At 28.6% G+C, this 25,218-nt stretch overlaps 1 protein-coding gene across 5 annotated transcripts in view; it reads right to left on the reverse strand.

The window, feature by feature from the left end:
• The window catches only part of LOC123273146 (ecdysone-induced protein 74EF), a 114,092-nt gene that overhangs the window by 23,476 nt on the left and 65,398 nt on the right, over positions 1–25,218 (reverse strand). For 4 of the 5 annotated variants that reach the window (XM_044740395.1, XM_044740394.1, XM_044740392.1 and 1 more), the window contains one exon: positions 209–457. In XM_044740395.1, coding sequence (XP_044596330.1) covers positions 209–457 — 249 coding nt within the window. Of the gene's footprint in view, positions 1–208; positions 458–13,557; positions 14,495–25,218 lie in introns of those variants that run through there. The other variant, XM_044740396.1, reaches the window with a different exon arrangement.

Genomic DNA, 25,218 nt, shown 5'->3' on the forward strand with positions numbered 1-25,218 from the left:
TTTTTAGTATCAATAAATTTTCTTAGTAGAAAAAAAAATTATCAAAGATCTGGTGATTTCAGAGCCATAAAATGAAACTCAGTTCAGCTAAAATAAATTTTCTGGTCTTTCATAAAGACAAGTTTGACGAATTTGATATTCAGGACACGTCAAAAGATACCCCTTTGACCCTAAACACAACGTTCGAGCCATATATCTCCTTATTTACCTGGTGTATTTGTGGTGGCGATTCCATTGGTGGTGTAAGGAGGTTGTCCGAGCTGTACGTGATTGGTCAAATGCCGATTGTACCCTCCGTTGGGCATGCCAAGATTGTGCTGGGGAGGATGCTGTGATAGAATTCCATGGAGCAAACGTGTTCCTGTAGTGCTACCTGGCTCGGCCTTAACTGTCGCGAGGGCCATCGCCTCGTCAGGGTCCGCTGAGTCATGTGGCGCTTGTATTTCCCTCGTATCCACTGCAATTATTAAATAACATTCCCATTAAATACCTGTTTCTGTCTCTACACTCCTGAATATTTGTTACGGGTTACGGATTACGGGTTACACCATTTACAACAGTCACTACCAGTTGAGATAGGAGCAAGAAGTTGCGATTGAGCAATCGGTACTCAGTACAGGAAGGAGGGATAAAAAATGGGATATTGTTTTTATATTTAATGACGCGGAATATATGCAGAGATTTTCTCGGAGCTCGGAGGTTCTATTGAGATTCCTGTCTGTATTTATGCCAGCAACCAGCTACCAGCAATAGCATTATACAGCAAGTGAGTTGAGTTGTGCTGTGTTTAAACCGCTGGAGAGGAAGTGAAAGCCACTGTAGACTCTCCTTGACCCACTGCAATGTTTCTACCTTCCTTTCAGCCACTACCAGTACACTACCATCAGGTTCATTAAGCAATTTCTCAACGAGTTCATCGATATCAGGGAAAATTGTTATGGAAAATCATACCCAATAACTCAATTATTTATAAAAACACAACTTCCTTTCTATGCGATTAAATGAAACCTATTTTGCGCCCTAATTAGTTCAAACTATTATTCACATTTTATTTTTAACATTTTTTAAATAACTTTCTTTAAGATTATTAATTTGCGCTTTTAATATTTGCTGAAACTCGTTATGACTTAAAGTGACTGTGGCGACGAGAAACAGTCACAGAAGTCTAGCACGGGAGGACAGGGTTCGATTCTTGGCGACAGTAAAAGAAGAAAAAAATTTATTTATTTGTAATAAATGAGGAGTTGAGTTTCAAAAAGGTATCTTTTCATTTTTAATTAATCGACACAAAAAACTGGTTGTCTTCAATTATAAATATTTTTATTGAACTTTTTTAATTTAGCTATAAAGTGCTATCGATTTTGAAGCTACAATTCGATATTTATTAAGAAATTTTTATAATTCTCGAAGTAATTAATATTTAAAAGTTCAAAAAACTGCTCTTTTAAAACATGAAAAGATACTCTTTTGAAAATCCGCTCCTCAAATGGTTTTTTTCGTTTAGTATGTCAAGTAAAAGATTAATTTTTTTGATTTTTTGAATAAATTAGACTGTAAGGTAATAAATGTTAATATCAGATTCTGAATATAGCGTCGTATTCCATACGCATTACTACAAGCAACCTTACAATCCAAGAAAAAGCAATTCTCTTTGTTATTATTCAGCGAATTTCAGCAACGCGAGTCACTTTAATTCGACAGCGGATAAAATAATATAAATTTTATTAAACTAGACAATGTGTTTATTTTTATGGACCCAAAAGTTGTTTTTCACAAAATTTTATAACACTATTGTTATTTTAAAAAACTCAAAATTTTTTATCACCTAAATTAATAATTAAATTTTCATAAAAAATTTATTTTTTATATATTTTATTAACTCGTAAAAATTTCTTTATCTGTGGAATATATTGGGCAACAAATTTTATTTTTTTATATTTTTTGAAGTTTAAAAAAAAATTGTAAATGTGCTATTAAAAATTTGATTGGAAGTTTTTTTATCAACTCAAATAATGTGACAAATGCTTATTTATAATCGTGTAATGGATTTATCAGAACACTAAAAATTTATGAATTTTTAACTTCGGATGATTGAAAAATAATTTAGAGGAGAGTTTAAAAAATCGTAAATGTAGACGACTATGTATTAAATATAAGTATGAATATGAATTTGGAGTTTTGAGAGTGTAGGTGTAATTTACGTTATTGCTAGAGGGTCAGCCAATAAATGCTTTGGAATTAACAGTCAAAATATTGAGGGCAATTGCCCATATCCACCGAGTTCACTGATACTTGATGTGAGTTGTGATATATTGTTGCGATTAATTTATTCATCTTCATTGAAGTGTACGTATTCTTTTATTTATTTATTCATTTATTAAGTACGAGCGTTGTTGGCTGTTATGTCAATAGATTTTTTTAACCTTTCTTTAGTACAGCGCTTCCTATATCTTTGTACTTGTTTTATTTCGCCTGACGGCCAACGTCAAGTATCACGAATAGTATAAACACATATGTACATGCGTATATATATATAAATAAAATAAAAGGATATACAGTCAATAGCCGAGAAAGATCAGTATGTGCCAATGCCACGTAATGAATACCAATGCTGGCTTACTTGCGTTAAATGCACCTGGTGTTGCGAAAAATTTTCACACATGTTCAATATTGCTCAAATATTTTTTATCATATGTCGCTCTTTATTCGAAATCCATTGAAACCTTGCCACTATCATTTTAGCGTAAATATATCTACGTGTTTCAAGCGTATGGAGCATAAGAAAAATATAAACGTCACAGATTGTTAAATTTAAGCTACCAAAATTTTACATGGTCATTTTGGAATTGAAATTTAATTTTTTTTTAATATTGTTAGATTGATCCAAAATTTTTATAATTTTAAAATTAAAATTCTGGCTTAATGGTAAAAGCTACAAAGTAAAAAATTTTGCATCATTGCGTCAAAAAATTTTGTGTTAAAAATTTTTATGTTAAATATTCAACACTTTTTTGTGTTGATTTAATAGAATAAATATTGAATTTACATGTAATTAATTAGTAAAAAATTTAACTGTTTAAGTAGAATTTTTATAGCATTTATGAATTAGTTCATTTATACGAGTTGAATTTATAAATTCTTGCGCTTATAGAATTATTTATACAATAATTTGAAAATATAGTGGCCAAAAAAGGTACACTGGCTACAAACGGTACTTTTACTCTTTTTAATATTTTGGGTGGAAATTCAAGTTTGAATTTTTTAAAATAATATTGTAATTGCTCCAAAAGTTTCGTAACTCAAAAATTCAAATCCTGGATAAATAATAAGCGATATGGTAAAATTGATAGGGACCAATTTTGTACTCTGAAAAAAAAAAAATTAACTTGATTCAAGAGAAAAATTCTTGAACGAAGAAAATAATTTTGAAGAGGGTAATTGTCTTGAATCAAGTAAAATTTCCTTAAATCAAGAAAAATTTATTTAGTTCAAGAATTTTTCTACTCAAATTAAGAAAATTAAGTTCTTCAAAATTAGATATTTGATTCAAGAATATTTTTTTTTCTGTGTAGAAGATTGAATTATTTACAAAAAAAGTATATAATTTTTCCGTGTCTCGAATATTAAATTCAAAAAATCATTATTCACCACAAAAACGACACCTTGGTAAACTAAAGACCCTCGTGCCAAATCAAACTATAAAAAAGAAGCAAAACTGGGATCAATTAATCCAGGGGTTGATAAAAGGGCATCCGACCTTGGGTGACATTGCTGATACCGTAGATGACCACTCAAAAAAAGTAATGTCAAGAGTCGAATAAAGATAAAGAGTGAAAATGCGGTAACGGAGAAAGAGAAAAGATGAGTGGAGGACGGAGGGTCGAGGGCGATGGACGTCTAGCCACATCGATCCATGGATATAATCTATTCTGTATATGATTCTCTATGTGTCTCGTCCTTTCAAAATTTAATCAAATAAATAAGTCACTTGTCACGTGTTGTTTTTTATAATTATGTTATGACGCCTACATATCGGCTATAAATAATTTTCAATAGTAATTTTTCTATCTTTGTCTATTTATAGGTGTAATGATAAATGATCTGTGACTTATTGGGCCATCAGGAACCAACAGCCAGCAGATGATTATTATAAACGTGCGTGCAATGTATTTTAAAACAGTAAGGTCAGTGTTGAGTGTTTGGTCAGTAGTATGGACGCCGGACGGAGGACGCTACGGGATAACTTTCTCTGTTAAATGTAAACATATGATATATATAGGTAAGCTGCATGCTGGTACATACATTTGAGTCCGGCATTGCGTAACGGTAACGCGAGACTCTCTCTTTCTATGTGACATCACGAGCTCTCAGACGTTCAAGTACAACACGCTCGGTTATATCTTGTATCTTATATGTTATATCTTATGTGTGTTTAGTTATGCTTGTCGTATTGTGGTAATGTATGGTAAATATACCTGATTATATCTCGATATATATTTTATAAATCCCGAAAAAAATAGACCTGGAAAAAATATTAAAATTATGAAAAATTCGTATTATTTTCTCAAAATTATTATAAAATAAAAATTATAATATTAATAATATTTTATTTTTATTTTTTTTTGTCAAAAAATGGAGCGATCATTCTGGAGGTGTTTGTTTTTCAGAAAAATTGTGGGTGTGATACAATTATTATTATTATAATTTTCATTTTATAATAATTTAAAAGAAATAATATGAATTTTTCATAACTTTAATATTTTTTCCGGGTCTATTTTTTCCTGTCTATTTTTCCCAATTACTATATTTTACATATTTTGTATACTGATGTATAGTCTAATTCATAAATCAAAAAAAGTTTAATTAAGCTGTTTTGGAGCAAGAATATTTTTTGGTTCAATAAAACTTCAATTCAGCCAAGAGAAGTTTTTATAAATATTTTTTTATTTATTCTCCAACCAAGAATTTTTTTTTTTTTTCGAGTATTTATACCAAATTGATTTATTTTTGTAAAATAAAATTTTTCATTATCAAATTCGCTCAAAATTTGCTGTTATAGTTATAGACGATTTTTAGGAAAAAAATTTTTAAGTGATTGCAATATTAATCACGCAATTTGCAAACAACTAACAATTTTTTGGTTTTATTAAAAAAAAAAATTATTCCTAAAAAAATTTTTTTTTCAATTGAATTTCTAGTTTTTTTTATTAATTTTTTTCTTTCAATGACAAAATTTTTTTTTTTATTTTTAACGGACGTATTCTTAAAATTTATCCTAATTTTGTTAATAAAAATTTTTCTGATTTAAATAAAATTAATTCATAACAATATAGGTATTTATAAAAAATATGTAAGTAATTCTCAGAAAATAATTATCGAATCATGGATCCATTTTATAAAAAATAAAATAAAATTAATGATTAAAATAATTATGATAGTTATTTAGAAATTTATTAATAGGCAGAAATAAAAATCATTCAAGAAAAAAATAAAGTAAATTTTTTTTAGAGCGAAAAATAAAAATTTGACCTCTGAAAGATAGTTAAAGGAAATAATTTATCGATAAGAAGTTAAATAAGTGAAACAATTATATCGAAGACAATGTTGCGGCCGCGATATTCATTACCTGACTCGGCAATTAAAAAATACAGCACGTGAAACAATTATATTGTTATCTAGTTAAAGTAAATAAATAAACATCAACATGTTTAGCTTCTGTTTTGCGCAGAACTATTGTTGAAAACTTTCGAATTGTTTCTCAAAGCAAACAGAAATCATTTGAGCGTGAATAATTTCTATAAACGCCGGTTGATTGACACACTAGTTATTTTTTTCCGGCAGTGTAGTGGCAATAAAATACTTTCGCTGTTCTACTGCTCTGTTATATGTATAATGAGTCCAATACAAGAAGGAAGTGCTCGTAGAGTACTTTTATATTTCTTTAGTCCAACCCTGACCTATTTTCATACAATTTATATTTATATTTTTCGTCATGAATGCTTGCAGACGGTTTAAACGCCGTCGTCACTTCATTGTCATCGTTTGTACGTATAACTACTCGCGACCTCACACACATACGCCTACTTCCTTCAAAAACTCAACACAACAGGAAGAGAACGGCTTGAGAATTTAAATAAATCCTGTCTATGTACTTTATTTTATTTTTTTATTATTTATTTTTACTTCAATCTCATTTAAACGAACCTCGACAAACACTGCTATTTATTATTTAAAAGTTTCTTGGTTTTTAATATAATTTTTTTTTTTAATTTGCCGTTTTTACCGGAAAAAATTATACATGTCAAGGACAATAAGAAATGTCAGACACTTTTTTTATTATATAAAATCACTTAGTAGAAATAAATAGACATAAGTTCGCTAATTATTATTATTATAATTAATAAAACTAAAAATAATAATGTTTTATTTACAAAACACGTGTAATGTATAATGCAGAGAGATCAGATAGAGATAGAGATAGGGATAGATAGCCGGCACGAGTGAGTTAAGTATAATAGTAGTATAATTGTAATTGTAATTATAATCATATTACTACTTTAAATATTTACGGTGTAAAGCGTATCGGTGATTTATTTGAATACCGCCTGTATAATACTATACTGACAATACTTCCGGTAACCGGTGAAGAATTTTAAATTTGGCCTTCAATTTAAACAACTTTTATTTTGTCTGACAATGAGTTGAGGTAATATATAACTATACTATTATACAATTGTTACGCCAGGCTATGAACTACGAAAGTGAAAGCTATTATGGGATGTTATGTGGGAGAGCCCAAACAAATCGATTTTAGTTTTGTTCCTTTTTAGATTGCAGTTACAGTTGTAGGTTTCTAGGTTGTTCCAACTAGGAAGAGATAATTGGGGCACGATTTTTTAGATTTTGTAACTAGATTGCTTGGGTGTAGATAAATGATTTTTTACGGATAATTTATGGAAGCAAACTTAAAATTTTTATCAAATATATTATTACACAGAAAAAAAGATTCACTTGAGTCAAGAAAATATTTTTCTTTCTAATTATTTTCTTGAGTGAAAAAAAAAATTTTTTTTCACAAGAAATTTCACTTATTCCAACAAAATTAATTTTCTTGCTTTAAGAAATACGTATCTTGATCCAAGGAAATTTATTTAAGTCAAGAAAATCTTCTTGTTTTGAGAAAATTCAGACTCTTGCTGCATAAAATTTAGTTCTTGATAGAAGTAAATTTTCATTAATATTTTTATTGATTAACATGTCAAATGGGAAGATCAAATAATATTGAATAATTTTTTTTCATTCAATATTTATAATTGCACGCTAAAATAATATAAAATGGGTATCAAATATTGAAGAAAGAAATTTTCTCAAGGTGAGAAAATTTTTTTCTCAGCTGAAGTATTTATTAGTCTTTATTTTATTGTATCAAGTATTTATGATAATTTAAATTAAGAAAAAATGACCCACTAATAATAAAATTTAAAGAAAAATTTTTACACCTGAAAATTTTCTTGAGCCAAAAATTTTGTTCTCCAGTCAAGAAATTTTTTTTTTGTATTATTATTTTATAATACTAGTACTCATGCAGATAGAATAGATAGAGGTGACGCATATGTGTATTATAGTAAATGTGGTAGCGCGAAATAATTCGTAATTCCGCGACAATAATAGACTAAACGTGTGTTGGTCTAAAGCATGCTTTCTATGTATAATAGCAAGACTAGTAGCAGTATAATAATAATATAATCCATCTAACACATTAGCTACAGAGTCTCGTATTAGACATAGACATAGAGTAAGAGTAAGAGTGCGAGTGTGTAGTCAGCAGCAACGCGCATTATTACTATGTAGGTCAGGGCTGGTGCATTAAACGAGCGGTTGTCTCTTCCTCTATGCACCATGTATATATGATATATGGACGTATACATGCACTTCACTCTACGCAGAGGAGGCTTGTCATTACCTCTATGCCTTGTTCTATTCTACATACTATCCGCAAGTAAACCCACCGAGAGGGAAACCAGCAAGCGAGTAACGAGTATGCACCATTATGTGCTGTGACAAAGACTGACTAAGTAAAGACTCAAGAAAAAATTACACGCTTTAAAACGTTGATCCATCGACGTATGCTATTCATCTAACTATAACTATAACGGGTGTAGTACCTACACCACGCCAGTCTCTTTACTTTATATTAATTTACTTTCATTTTTTTTACCTCATATATATTATATGTATTTATTTACTTTTATTGCCTTTATAATTATTTTTTTTCTATATTTACTTGGTTCAGATATTTATAGACGGTTTTTTGTAGAAAAATTGAGTTATTTTTTATTTAATTTTACTTTTTTTTTTTTTTTAATTGAATTATTTAAATAAAAAAATTTTAAGTAAAAATATTTTTTTATGGAATTCCTTATAAATTTTTTTGGAGTAAGAGGTCTAATTTTTATAAATAATTGGCGAGTTATATTTATAAGGCCAATGTAATAGAAGTTATTGTCTGTAAATTAATTAGAAATACTAAAATTACATTTTTAAAACTTCAACACTGACACAGTAGATAATTTTAATGAGTTTGTGATAATTTTAAGTATTAGGAATATAGTGAACAAAAAAATTCCGTAGCGTTAAAAAATGATTACTTTCCTCACAATAATTTCAAAATGTAATTATTGTAATTATAGGTGTAAAAAAAAAAATCTTGACTTAAATTCTTATGATCAGTATGTAATTACCACTTCACACAGTTGAAAATTTTTTCTATTTGGAATATTCTATTAGACAAATTTACTTAATTTAAGGAAAAAAATTTTGAACAAAAATATTAATTTTGAGAAATTTCTTCATCTCAAAATAAATAAAAAAATTCTTAAATCAAGTAAAAATTACTTTTACTCCAAAAAATTTTTTGTTTCAAAATCTTCTTTTTGATTCAATATTTTTTATTTAATAAAATTTTTTTAATTACTTAACTTAAATTTAAAATAAAAAAAAAACAATTTTCATAACTATAATTAAAAAGTTTTTTAAAAAATTTGCGAATATTTACATAAAAATTTGTAAAATTGCAATATAAATTTGAAACAACCAGATTTTCAGTACAATAAATAATAATTGATTGTAAATAAAAAATAAAAATAGAGAAAATATAATATAATCGGGATTGTAAGTGGGACAGCGACGGTGCGGCGTGTGGTACGTAGGAAAAAAGTAATATTGGATTGGATTGGATTGAAATATATAAACAGAGCTTCCGGTGTGCTCACCGTGTAGATGAAAGTAACACGTCTTCGTGCCAACGTTCCAATAACCCACCAACAAACCATTCGAGAGAGCACAAGGACAGCCTACCCTAGTTTCCTATTGCTGACCCGCCTACGGCCTGCGGGTAAATCCCCGCTGTACTTTACTTATACTGTCTATACATAAACCTATACATTTATATATCTAAATACTATTACTATTATTCTACTGATTGTGCGCAGCTGGTGTTATTAGTAGCATATAGTTAACTTTACTGGTAAATATACGTGTACATCTTCCGGGCCGATCGGCGCGGAAAATCGATCCTTACCTCTTTAAAGGTGAAAATTCGTCGGGCGTGTAAAGTAGTGATGCTTACATATACAGTACAGGGAAAACATTATACCGAGAGTCTTTTAGACCTAGCTTTTTACAGAGATCGACAAAATGTAGGCCGAAATTATATGCATGACTGAAAACCGTACCGGAAAAATAAAACGAGGGTATATTGTAATGTAATTTGTAAGGAAAAAAAAATTTTTTTTTAATTTTAAGGGCTGGTTCTTATTAACTAGAGGGTATGAGGGTTCATTATTATTGTGGCGAGGATGCGAAAATTTTTAATTAGATAAAAAAAAGATCATTTTTATCATTAAATGTTACACTGACATTTAAATGTTTAAAATGTCAGAATTTTTATAAAAGGACTCAAAATTTTGAAATTTTCTGCTTTGAATTTTTTTACTTTGTAAAACTATAATTTTTAAGTTTGTTAATAAAAAATTTCATACATCTACACGGAAAGAACAAGATGACACTGGATATCATCCCAGATAATACTCAGTGATATCTCGGCTGCCCAATTTTAAAACACAGTAACTGTAAAATTTTTATACCTAATTTTTTTTTAATATTACTGCATTTTTTATAAATTTTAAACCTTAATTTCAAATATTTTTTTTTTTAATATTTATATTCAAGTATTTTCTATTCATAAATTAAATTTTTCATCAATTTGGCAGGCAAACTTTTTTTTAATAAGAAAAATTTAAAAAAATTTTAGTTATTGTGTTTTGAAATTGGACAGCCGATCTGGTGGCGAAAAAAAATTTCAGATAGTAGCTAGTATAATCTAGATTATACTCAGGGATATGTGGATTATACTCATTTTAATCTGGATTTTACTAGCTACTGTCTAAAATTTTTTTTCACTCAGTATAATTTGGGATGATATCCAGTGTCATCTTATTCTTTCCTAATCTATAGATTAGGAAGTATGAAAAATTTAATTTTTGACTCGAAAATTTTTATAATAAAAAAGTAGCAAAGTTATACTCGTTTTATATTTTTTAAAAAATCTATTGAAGCGTTAATAATTATTGACTATTATTTATATTTTAATGTAAGTCTTTATATTTGTACTCTAAAGCAGAAAAAAGGCTATATAATTAAGTAGTTAAATACTCTAGAATCATGCTCAATTATTGTCAATTTTCAATAATAACTTTATAGTTTTTACTTTGTGTGAAAGTACTATTCTACGCCCTTAATTACTAATTATTTAGATCAATTCATAAAGAAAGGGCTTATAATTCAAGTCAAATTAAAAAAATTATAGGATTGAATTAGTCATTTTTATTTTTTAATAAATGTGTGAATAGTTGTGGGGAGTTGAGGATTTTAAATTTAAAAAATCACAGACATATTACATTATTAGGTGGGCGTGTGACATTGACGGCTATTTTAATATGAGGATGATGAAAAATAATGAAATTGCTTACACAGACCGGAAGTTGATCCTTCCTTCCTTACCAGCAAACCGGCGACCGGCGACTCGACTACTACCGCGGACCAATATATCCTGAATCACAATGAACATTTTTTTCTCGGAATAAGTGACGGTGGTTTTAAATAAAACCCAAAGAAAAGAATTAACATTTAACGAGCTATCTTTGGACATCCATCTATATTTATAAACATACACCTCAATAGATGTCCGATGTATGGTCATGTTTGTGTCGGTTATTTCAGGAAGTATCCGATAAATGTTATTTTTAAAAAAGTGAAAGTTAAATGAAAATTTAACGTTGACGAGGAACGAGATAGAGAGTAAACGGAGCCCGCTATGCGGTTAGTGAGAGTAACTGTTCATACTATAGATATAATACTATGGCAATTGTTGTCTCCATTTAGTACTTAATTTTGGCTCAATGGCACAACTGGGGTTCGGCTGTGACGAAAAATGAAAAATGGGAGAAATTTTTTGTTGCCGGAAAAATTAAACTTTCACTTTCGACTTCCATATATAATTCCGGTAGAGCTTTTTATTTTTATATTTTAATAATAAAAATTTATTAATTTTATTTAAAAGTTGTAGCTAATAATTTTTTAGATAAATAAATTATTTAATAATATTAAAAATTATTATTTAATAATATTTTTTTAGATAAATAAATTAGAACTAAAAAAATTTTTTAATAATATTAAAAATTATTATTTAATAATATTTATTTTAGATAAATAAATTAGAACTAAAAAAAATTTTTGAAAAAATTTTTCTCAGTTTTTTTTTTATATAAAATTAAAAAAATTTTTTAAGAAAAATGGCAAATTTTTTTTATTAGTTACAATAAATTTGTCTAAATATTTTAAATATTAAGATTGAGGTAGGTCGTAAGTAAAAATTTATTGAAACCCGGTTTGAGTTTTTTAATGAAAGAATAAAAATTTAGTACTGTATATTCTTGATGGAATAAAATAAAATAAAATAAAATAAAAAATTGCGGACATTTGTGTAAAAAATATACATATATTTGTATGGTAATGCAAATTCGGCAAAACGACCTTGATGAAATCAAATGTGATTGTGTAATTTTTTATCGACGGAATTATAAACTCACACTTTAATATCGTAAAATAAAATAAAATATGAAATAAAACATGTATGCATGTGTATACATATTTTTTGAATAATACTGATGATGTCTACGAGCACGATTACGCATCGCCATGCGTCTCTCTTGTATAATTTTAGGCGAGGTAAATTAAATTAAAGAAATAATGAATAAATCATAAATCAGTAATCAGACAAAGAAATTATAATATTTAAAGACTATTTATAATAATTAATAAGTTTAAATATTAAATGTAAGATAAACATTTACATAGATACTAATTAGTTGTAGGAGAATGAGCGACAAGATCAAGCGCGAGATTTCGACAAATGTTAAATATATGTGTAATGTATAATGTATTTTACTTGTTAATTGTTTTATTTTTTAAAACCGACCTATTTAGTTATCTACATGCTTGAAATCGTAATAACCCGGATTTTAATCGATATGTTTTACTAAATGCTTTATCGTGATACAGATGTATTACATATTACGGTAAATATTACAGTAGGATATATTTGATTACTTCCAAGTGCTTTCTTTGATAATCGAGATAATTGATGCTTCTTTTAAATTGAACATTAAATATAAGACTTTTAATACTTTAAACTCAAATTTTAGCTAAATAATAGATTAGCCAAAATTTTAGGACTTTTTTTGCAGAGGATTAAATTCTTTACACTGATAAAAAATTTAACTTGACTCAAGAGCAAGAATTTTGAACCAAGAACACCATTTTGACGGAAGAGAATTCCTTGAGTCAAGATCGGCTGCCCAATTTTAAAACACAGTTACTGCAAAATTTTTATACCTAATTTTTTTTAATATTGCTGCATTTTTTATAAATTTTAAACCTTAATTTCAAGTATTTTTTCTTAAAAATATTTATATTCAAGTATTTTCTATTCAGAAATTAAATTTTTCATCAATTTGGCAGGCAAACTTTTTTTTAATAAAAAAAATTTTTTTTAATTTTTAAATGTTAGTTACTGTGTTTTGAAATTGGACAGCCGAGATATAATTCTTGGTTCAAGAAAATTTTCTTGATTTTAGAATTTTTCTTCTTGACTCGAGTGCTATTTTCTTCAAAATGGTTTTCTTGGTTCAAGATTTTAAATCGTGAATCAAGTTAAATTTTTTATCCGTGTAAAAAAAATACATCTCATATTTATTTTATATCTTCAATATTTTCCCCAGAAATTTAAAATTAAATTTATCAAAATAATACTGTTTAGTTACTCCAAAATATTTTTTACTTTAAAATTCCGAAGGATCAGAGATACTAAAAAACCTTTTAAGGCTTAAAGAGCCTTTTTTTAGTAGCCCACAAAATTCAATCCAAAAAATTCCTTTTTAATCTCCACAATTTCACCTCCAAAATCGCACCCCTCGTAATTCTCAAAAATCGACTCACGATATCGCCGCATAAGATTCTTTTTGTAAGGTTTAGTCCCGGGAGGCCTCGTCCTGCTCCTGGAGCCAGCTCCAGATCCAGATTCCTTATGATGATTATCTGAGCAAGAGTCATCAGAGTCCTCGGAGCAGGTCCTGTCTTCAACCTGATACTCCCCGGAGGAAAGTTCCCTCAGCCTGATCCCTGGATTATCGCAGTCCTCGATCTCCTTGCGATCTCTGTGCTGGCCCTCAACCTCTCTTTCCCTATCCTCTTCCTCTCTAGCGTACTCCGCAAAGTCGCCCACGCGGACGCTCAAATCCAGCGGCTGGTCTTCCAGCATTTTTCCTATTTTTGTCCTTTCTTCCCTTTAATCTTTCTCCTCTCCCTTTAAATCCTATCAATCTTATCAATTTTTTAGGGACACATTATAACATTTATTATTATTATTATTATTCATGACACCCACTTTAATCACTACTGTCACTCACAATTAAAAATGTCCCTCTAAAAAATTCAAACTCCAATTTTTTAGTTTATTTTTAATCCAAAGTAAGTTACACCTTGCACTTAAAAATAATTATCGGTCAAGTACCTCGAAATTAATTTCAAATATTTTCTTTAGCACAAAACCCGGCACTGTCAAAAACTAAACAGCTCATCCACGGTTCTGTTTACTTTTTACTCGTAATTTTATTTGACACTTGCAAGTAATTATTTTTTTTTTAAAATTTTTCACTCGACGGATTAAAATTTACGGACGGTATTTTTTATTAAAATTGAAAGATTAAAAATAAAAAAAACATAATGACAGTACTCGAGCACAGTAATGACATTTAATAATATTGTAAATATAAGTAATGTATATATATATATATACGTATATATGTAATGAGTAGAGACCCACGAACTATACGCTCGCCGTTGGCACACTGACTGACTGTACTCAGCGCTTACAAGCCGGAGAGCCGCTAGTCGGTAGTCCAGGCGCGCTTGTTCACTCACAACTCGCGACTCCGTACTCGTATCCGACTCCTATCCTATAGTATCCTATCCAGACTCGCTCTCGACTCGAGACTCGAGAGTAAGTCGCGTATTGGGTTTCTGTGTATGTGTGCCGATACAGACACAACAGTCGAGCCGCTCAGTAAGCAAACCACTCGGGTGGATTCGCCGAAGCTCGTTTTTAGCCGACCGCCGCCCGCCAATTATTCTCACTTGCTCTTTACTTATATTATCTGCTTATAGTTATATTACTTCCACATACTCCTAGCACACCTTGTCCGCGACCTAACCATGTGTGTCATGTGTATCGTGTGTCGATGTGTGCAACGAGGTAGATTCTAGAGTATAGTGTGGTAAATGAGTAATGTAAGTAAGGCACTTGCCCGTTTGTCAATTACCGGCGTCGCGACGCTGAGAGCCTACCGCAACGTTTAGTTCCCCAGGAGAATCCTTACCGAGATAGAAATCAGAAATGAAATGTGTACTTAGTACTTATTTATTTTTTTTTTTTTAGGTTTTAGTTTGATGAACTGACCTTGGTAGGTGTTATCAGAAAGATAAACTTGGAATTTTTTTGGAGTTTATACACAAAAAAAATTTATTTGGTCTTGAATTATTTATTTAATTTAACTTAAAGCTAGTGTATTGCCTTAATTTCTCATTATAAACTTTTGGACCATTACTTCGACTTTTTTATTTTTTTTATGGATTGTATTTTATATATGTGTCATTTTTATAAACTATATTTACTACTTGTACTCATGGCCAATTGCTACGAGAATCTCTGTATTCTGTTACATGCAATAAAACTTAATTAATTATTTGTTTAATTTGAATGCCAAAGGCAAAAATACAAAAATATAAGATTATAAAGTATATTATAATTAGACAAAAAAAAAATGAAATTGATTGAAGAGAAAAATTATTAAACCAAGAAAATTATTTTCAAGAGTTTGAATCAAGATAAAAAATTTTTAAATTGAGTTAAATTTACTTAAAATAAAAAAAACTTTTCAGTTTAAGAATTTTTCTATACATCAAGACAAAAATTAAGAATTTTGAAAATTTTTACGATCTTTTTTTATAAATAAATATTTATAAAGGAAGCGAAAGATAAGTCTATCGAATAATATCAAAAACTGTTTAAATTAACACTTAGAATAGCAATAATTTTTTAAATAAAACTAAAAAATGGTTAGATACAAGAATAAAAATTTTTAAGTGTCTATAAAATATGTTTTTTACTCAAAGATTAAATTTTTTGGTTCAAAAATTTGTTATATTAGACTATTTATATATTTAATATTAATTTTCTGCACAGAAAAAAAAATTAACTTGATTCAAGAGAAAAGAGAGAAAGAGCAATTGTTTTCAATCACGACGAAAAATTTTTGAATCAAGTAAAATTTCCTTAAATCAAGAATTTTTCTACTCAAATCAAGAATATTAAGTTCTTCAAAATTATATACTTAATTCAAGAACACTTTTTTTTTGTGCGATTAAAAATCGTAATTTTTCATGAGCAAAAAATTTTACTTAAAAATTTTAAAGAAAACCAACTCTTAATTAAAATTTTGTTAAAAAATTACAAAATGTTTCCAATATAAATTAAAACTATGTCTTTTAGCTTTAAAAAAAACTTTTATTATCTGTATTGATAAAAAAATATCTAAAATTTTTCTTTTAGAATCATGTCGCCCCTCAATAATTAAGTACTTCTGATAAAAAAAAAAAATTAGTCTAAACACCAAGTTGTCTAACTACCGCTAAAAGAGATCGTACATCGATCATTACACATTGATTCCCTCGTTAAACTTAATTGACAAGTGTCTCTATATTTTTTCAATGTAAATATAAAGTAAAGATGCGAAGAGAAACGTAAACGTGCCGAGCTGAGGAAAAGTGCACGTTAGTCTCGGCCTGAATCGCTGGTTAATACTCCACTCGTTCCACCTTCCACCTCCAGCTTGGAATTACTGATTCTTAACTCGCGATTGTTTCCCCCTTTATTACAATATCATCCATTACCTTGACTAATATTTTTAATTTACAGCAAAGAGCTCTTCCGAAAACATCTGATCATTTATAATTATAATTATAATTTAACCTCTTGCTCCACACATCTGTCAATTTATTTTTATTATTTACTGTAGTAAAAACTCCTCAGCTTATGCATCCATTATGTTTTAATATTATGCGAGTTTTTAGCGCTTAGAAAAAACCCAACAATCGAGCAGAGGCTATTTTTTATTTTTACTTTTTCGCGGAGATTTTTTGTGTCTAGCCGTGCTGAGTAACAATAGAACCTGGTTCCGGTTGTTTGGACGATTACGGTCGCGTTCCCTACTCATCGGCGAATGAAACTAAATAAAATGCAATACATAGAATAAAACTAAACCGAGTAGAAATACAAATACAAACGAGCACACTTACAACCTCACTATCTTGGTCTTACATTATGATGAATTAGAAATCGGTTGTAAAGTTGTCGTTTTCCTGGATTGGGCGTCGTCGTGCTGACGTATCCTACCTGATACCTCATGCCTGTCTTCAGTACCACGAGATAGCACAGGCGAGAGTCACTAGTTTCTCTCGGTCACTGGTCAAGTACTTTTTTGTATTTAAGTATGGCACATTTCAGGGAAAAAGGAAGTTTACACTTTACTTGTTATCATTTTTCTCTCATTCTGTTTGGGTATTAGCACGGACATATGGTTTTATTACACGGATGTCCTTTGGAAGAAGTTATTGGTCAGCAATAGGATAGAAAATTTTTTTAAAGTTTTAAATTGCGATAAGAAAGAAAATTTTTTATGGAATTCAGCAAAATTGCTGATTTAAAAGTTTGTAATAGAAATTCTGAGGAAAATTTTGGAGATTTAGAAAAATACATTTTCGATAGAAAATTTGATCCTCTACAAAAAATGTCTATTAATTTTACATTACCTCTCATTGTTTAGCCAGAATTTAGATTTAAAAATTATAAAATTTTCCAAAAAAACAATTTTAAAATTAAAATTTCTGGCCAAAATATTTAAGATACAAAAAAATCATAAGAAATTTTTTCTAGCGGAATTTTGATTTCTACAAAAGAAGTCTTTATAAATTAAGATAGAAAATAGCAATAATAAAAAAAGCAATAGGATAGAAAATTTTTTTTTAATTTTAAATCGCGACAGGAAAGAAAATTTTCGAAGGAATTCAGCAAAATTGTTGATTTAAAAATTTGTAATAAAAATTCTGAGGAAAATATTGGAGATTTAGAAAAATACCTTTTGGATAGAAAATTTGATCCTTTACAAAAAAAGTCCATCAATTTTACATTACCTCACATTATTTAGCCAGAATTTATATTTTAAAGATAAAATTTTCCTAAAAAACAATTTAAAAATTTAATTTCTGGCCAAAATATTTAAGATACAAAAAAAAATAAAAGACTTTTTCTGTAGAAATTTTAATTTCTATAAAAGAAGTCCTTATAAATTTTCCGATCTCTAACCATTTCACCAGAATTTGAATTTTAAAGTCATAAAATTGTTGGAGCAAAAAATAATGAAAGTATTATTGACAAACATTATTCCAAATATCAATTTAAAATGTTCGAATTTTAAAGTATAAAATTAAACAACAAAGAGGAAAATTTGAGGTAATTTTCCCAGCAAATATTTTAGCTCACTATGAATAAAATAAAAATGTAAAGTTTAATGTGTAAGTCAGCGTTTATACGGTACGGGATGAAATCTCCAGCTGGATAATCGTGTTGGGGTACGTGGTCGCGGCCCCAACGAGGATAAGATTGCGGTCTACCTGATACTCTGACAAGTTTCATCCATACATACACACACACACAGATTTATATATGTATAAAGAGAGGAGTAGAGTCAACAGAATTTATTTAAGACTGTTTCTCTACTCTACAGTGCGACTTAGTCGTCTCGACTTAACTCCTATCCAATACATTGTTATGTCGCGAGTTAATCGGAGTAAGTATTCACGTGAGTAGCATAACACGCCTAACCCGAGAGTGAGAGAATCTCAACAGTATCACTACGTAAATGAGATATAGCGAGCGATAACGGGTCTCCGACGATAACCCGGACAATTTATATACGATTACTCGTTGCGTGCGTCGTTTTAAATAAATAACTCAGGACAAATAAAATAGCTATAGTTATTCTTATAAGTACGGCTCATTGTAGATAATATTATTGTATCTGAAAGCAATTGTTAATAACATAAAACCACACCCCAACGCTGCGACTTTTAACCCATTGAGAAATTCAATTAATTTTCAGGGATTCAAATAAAAAATTTTTAGCTTTTAAATTTTGATAATAATAATAAATGATAAAATTGTTTCTTTTTTTCATTTGATTCACAGATTGGAGCAAAAAGAGCGTACAAAACTTTCTCTACTTGCGATTCTACTCAGAAGTACTTTAAATGCAAACTTTTATGAAAAAAATTGATTTTAAAACTGAGAGCTGCCCAAAAAGGTAAAATTATGTATATTTTTATTTATTAAGAGAAATTGATACGACTGAAAGTTATTCCAGAACAATCAGATAAGAAATTAATTTTTAAATTTGAGGAAAAAAATTTTTGTTCTAAGATATTTATTTATTGAAAATTTTTTCTGGTAAATTATTATTGGTTTAAAAATTAGTAATTCAAATTTCATTAGGAAAAAATTTCTTGCAAGAAAATTAGCTTTCACGTGAAAATTTTATGGTCTAGTTGTTTTTTAATTCTTCCGATCTTATGTGAATTTTTTTAGTAAAATATTCAGTGGATTTAAACAGAAAATAAAATTAATTTTGTGCAAGAAATTTTGAATTTCCAACAGAATTTTTCTTTTAATAAATTTGGAGCAAAATTGTTTAAAAAATTCTTAAAATTTTTAAGAGTGGCAACGATAAAAAATTATTAAAAAAATTTTTTTAAAAGGTGATTTTAGTCTAGAAATAAAATAAAATAAAAAAAATTTTTTTTTTTCATATTTTGAAATTTACTCCGTCAAGAATATGTAATTAAAAAAGATTTTACAAATTTTCTTGACTTCTTAATATATCTTTTTAAAACTTCTCCCAGAATTTAATCACAATAAAAATTGAATAATCTAAATAAATTGAAATAAATTACTATAATAAGAAAACCCCCGCAGTTAAATTTTTCCTTCAGAATCATAAAAAATTAAAAGAGCAATTTAATAGCTATTTCCTCATGCATATGCACAATAAAACTCTCATAGCACTTAGAGAATGAAAAACATAAATAAAATGAGAGTAAATGAATTTCCGTATGCGTAACAATTGTTAAGGTAGACGAAAATAATAACAACAATGAAATAAAAACAATAATTATCCTGTAATGTAAATGTAAAATGTATACCAGAGCAGCAGCTAGCATATTTGCACATTATTATAAATATAAATATATTTACTGATGGAAGCTAAGCTCTGGTTATTCTCGATACAGTTTCTCATGATGTGAGAAAAATAATTTACTTTCCTGTCAGTGAAATTCTCGGCTTCCGGTGCGGCGTGCAGCATACAAGCCCGCGAGAGCCATCGGCAATTATTTTTCACTTTGCACACAGACATCGGCCTCAGAAAGTGTTTCCAGAATAACTATCAGGCTCGCACACATGTCCAGATCTTCACGTATCCACATAAGCTCATGGACATATCCAGGCATACGACGTACAACGTACAACATACAACATACAATATACAGTCGAATAGAATATATCAACATCAACATCAACAACTTAAGCCGAGTTGGAGTACGAGTAGAAGCGGATGACGCCTGGTTAGGTATTCCTTTTCCCATGCAGCCGTGTGGTGGTTGCTGGTTGCATCTTTCTGTTCCTCCATACTCGTGAGCAAGGTGTCGGAAACCGTGAAGAAGTCGAGAGTTAGTTGGCTCCGGCTCGCACGACTTTTCAAGGGCACCAACAAGAAACCCTTTAGTTTGTTGTATGCACTCCTATCCGCGAGAACCGGAAAGATTCCCCCGATCCGCTACTTCCAAGGTCCCGCCACGGCAACTCCACCTCTACCTCTATCCTACCTCATTCTTATTTTATTTTTGTTATTTTTAGTATATTTATATTTAACACACTCACACATTTTAACCAACAACACACTATTCCTCCTCTTTTCCTCTTTAAAAGTCATTAATCGTTAACATTTAATCTAGTCGAGTGTTTACGACCATTTTTAATTGCTACTCCAGTGGGGACAAATTAATTAATCTTTATTTTTATTGTCAGTATTTCAATTTCAGTGAAATTAGATTTGTGATGGATCATTTTAATTTTTTTCTTGATTTAGAAAAAATTTTATTTTTGAAAAAACCTTTCAATTAATTTGAGAAATTGTTTTTAAATTTTTAATCTGATAAAAATGTGTGAATTTGCGTCCGAAAAATGTATACAGAAAAACTAACAATGTAGAAAAATAAAAAAAAATTTTTTTTTTAAGAAAATTAATGTAAATTTTCTTTAGAAAAAATTATTAACAAATTATTTTTTTTACTGAAAAAATACTTTGGTGTCAAACAAATTAAATTGGTGATTATTTATTTTTAGAATCTTCAGTATCAAAGTTCATTTTTTACTAAAAGGCGTTAGCCCGCTAAAATAAAAAAAAAAGCAGGAAATTTTTGACTTTTGAAATAAAAAAATTAATCTATACATACTTTTTGTTTCTGAAACAAAAGTTTGTTGTAATAATAAATACATTGAGACTGTTTGACATATGTACTTATTGATTTATAATCTCTGTTATTGAATTAATTATAATAATTATTGTTTGTTTTTTTATCACTTAAAAAAACTTTGAATAGTTGAATAAAGATTAAAAATATACATAATTAGATTGATCTCTACATCCTGAATTTTCATGGACAAAAATTAATAACTTTTTTTTTTTAATACTAAAACTCTAAAACGTTCTAAGGTAAATTATTTCTCCATAATTTCAATTTTAAAATTAAGTAAAATTTAATTGAACAAAATTTTTCTCCAGTTTCAAATTAGATTAAAATTAAATTACAATGAAATAAAACATTTAAAGATTTTATACTTTACAACAAATAAATCATGAAAAAAAATTTTTTTTTGTAATTTCACATGTACAAATAAAAAAAAAACTATAAATATCAATTTTTTAAATAAAATAAAAAAAATTGATTTTTGCTCAAAAAAATTTTTTTTTGTAATTTCACATGTACAAAAAAAACTATGAATATTAATTTTTTAAATAAAATACAAAAAATTAATTTTTGCTCAAAAAAAAATTTTTCAAAATTTTTTAAATCCTTGTTAATTAAAAGTACATCGTCAAAGAAATTTTAAAAAAATATCAAAGCTCATTACAGCTAAATTCAGACCTTCCTCATAATTTTTGGTTCTAAAGATCCATTTTTCTTGGATAAAATAAAAAAAAATCTCTCAAAAATGCTACCAGCGGATTTAACATCTCATATTATCACTAAGAAGAAATAAACTCTCCATACTACATATGTCTGTCTTTGTTAATCTTACTGTAAAAATTACTAGGGTTCTTGGGCGCGAGACACCAGTGGGCCAGTGTTACTCGTCACACCGCGAGTCGCACGATCATCCAGAGCACGCTACACTACATCACATACATTGCATTCACATGCACATGTGTAATATTAGTATGCTGGCAGATACTTGTATTTTTATATCTTCTTTACTTATATTAAGCTTACATACAATGTATATTATATTATATTATATGTTAGATATACATAAACATAAACACATGGATAAGTACATGTGTGATATGTGCGGTTGGGTGGCGTTGCGGACACGGTTGCATATGCAGCCTGGAACTCGCTTGAAAAGGGGAAGTCGGAGTAGAGTGTATAGTAGTCAGTGTAAGCTAAAGCCAAAGTAAAGCTAAAGCGGCAAAAACGCGAGGACGCCAGCTACAGCTACAGCTATAACTACACCAGGCGAAAGAGAGAGGGAGGGCGCGAAGACGACGCATCGATGGACGGGATAGGAGGTGCAGCGAACTCTTCCAAGGCCTAATCCCCACTTTTTAAACATCCTCGATGCAATTCTGCTGTTGCCTGTAGCTGAAGCTGAAGCTGAATCTGCTTCTCTGCTACTAAGCTATATGCTACACGTATTTTTGACCCCTCCGCTGATCCCCGGTACCGACAACTAAATAAAATTACAATCCCAAGAAATTACATTTGCTAAATTTCATCTCGAGTTAATATTCAATATTTTTATTTAAATGGATTTTTTATTTCTAGCGCAAAAAATTTAGAGCTGATTATTTCAATAAAAAAATTGATTTTATATTTTATCAGCATCGGCAATTGAAATTATTTTGATACTTCCGCTAGGCGATAAAAAATAATTATTTTATTTTTTAAAAATATTTTAAAACGTTTTTTTATTTGATTGGGCAATTAAACTTTCTAGATAATATTTATTCCTATATTTGGCCATGTATTTTTTTTTATTGCTTATTGCTTAATACAGTAAATTGCTATTTGATTAATTGATAAGTTTATATGTGTGTTAGTTATATTTATATGAGTTTTAATTTATTTTTCACGTTTGTTAGCATTTCCGGCGGAGTGTGCAGTCGTTTCGTGGAAACTCGCGGAAGGCCATCGGCTCTACTCGTCGACTTGGCATATCCCTTTCTCATCCTTGAAGAATACCTCTCCTATGCTTCTCGTCATGCACGGCCTAAGAGGAGCGATGTGAGGTTTAAGGAGGAACAGAAATGTTACTTTAAATAATAGATTATGATAATAATTATTATAATCGGTTGCATCAATGCTATGTGTGATAATGAGTAATTGAAAATTTTTACGGTGTTTATTTGGTAAGAGGGAGATATTTTTTGGTTAAAATTACCGTTAGTATTTTATGAATGTTTGGAATTTATTTATTACACAGAGAATTTAATAGTTAAAATTATCGTATAGTTTTTTTAAATTATCTCGATGGGAATGATACAATTATTGATATTAATAAGAGTTATTAAATTTATTTTTAGAAAATATTTATAAATATCGGCAATGTTATAAACGTTATTATTTATAGAGAAAGATACATTTTTTTGGCTCAAGAAAATATTAAGGAAAATTAAAAATTTATTGAATTAAAACAAAATTTCGTAAACGAAGTCACATTTTCTTGAGCCAAGAAAATTTGTTCTTGCTCAAAAATAACTTTAGTCTTCTTCAAAATTTTTTTGGCGCAAGAAAATCTTTCATTTTGTATATTATTAATATTGTTTATAAGAATTTACTTATTAGGTTTAAAATTAAAAACGGTAAATATTTTTATCAGTTTTATAATTTTAAAAAATATATATTTATAATGCAAATAATTGAAAGATGTTAACAGTTACCATTAAAAAATATCATAGTTATTATAAAAATAATTATTTAAACAATAAAAAATTTTGTATTGCAGTAATTTCTTTCCGCTTAAAGGAAAAACTACAAATTTATGTCACTTAAATTTATTATTATAGTAAAAATGATGCTAAATTTATTTTTAACATTTTAATTATTTATAATTTGAGTGACTTAAATTCAATTATTTTTAATTTTAGCTTAAATTGACGACACGAGTCTAAGATTATGGAGCGATTATAAAAAGAGCGAAAACTTTATTTTAAAAGAGCGCGTTTAAAATTTTTTAAAGAAATTTTGAAGACAATAAATACTCAATTAATAAAAATATAAATTAGTTTTAAATTAAAATAATGCATCATAAATAATTGTACAACAAATATAAAGATTAAAATTGAATTCCTTTATAAAATTTTCTTTAAATTGAACTTATACGGTTGTCAATGTAATTCACAAGATAAAATCAAAGTAATTGAACCTTTTTATCTAAAGTTATAACTATATTGAATAAGAGACATATAATATCCGCGGGTGGATTATAATAGAGTATGTTATCATGTGTAAGAGCATTAAAAGTAGAAAGTTATTTATCGAGACGTTTCAGTATCTGAATAAGGATTAATGACACGCGTGGCAGATTTTACTTTTTATTATTACGACTTGTTTGGTTTGTTTGAATTATTGAAAATATAAATATAAATAGTAATAGTAATCCCAGTTGTATTACTGATTGCTGTACACAGGATTGTGATCGTGATAGACATATTTATACAAAGAAGATCATCGGTGTGGTTCGGTACGCTGCATTTGCCAGTGGGTACGTAACGCGGCCGCACAAACGCATGCTAGCCATGGCCTAGATAAACGCTGCCACTACTACTCGCGACCAACGATCCGCGATGATGCTTCTACTACTTTCCGTTGCATAGCATACCAGCGTTCACTTTATCGCGTGATACCTAATTCTTTGATCCTTTAATTCTATTTTTTATTCAACTCGACAATCAAAATTGATATTTTAAATAATAATTACTGTACTTAATGTTAGGTTTTAATGAAATAAATTTAATTCGATTTATTGAAAAATTTTGAGGGGCAATTATATGATATGATTGAGTAATTATTGATATTAAGTAGCAATTGAAATTATTTTTATGAGAAATTAATTTTAATCATAAATATGTACTTATTATTTATACGTTTACTCTCCTGGATTTTATAGTTAATTAATTTATTGTAAATATATTAAAAATTCTTTGA

The sequence above is a fragment of the Cotesia glomerata genome, linkage group LG10 (assembly GCF_020080835.1).
Source record: "Cotesia glomerata isolate CgM1 linkage group LG10, MPM_Cglom_v2.3, whole genome shotgun sequence".
Taxonomy (NCBI): domain Eukaryota; kingdom Metazoa; phylum Arthropoda; class Insecta; order Hymenoptera; family Braconidae; genus Cotesia; species Cotesia glomerata.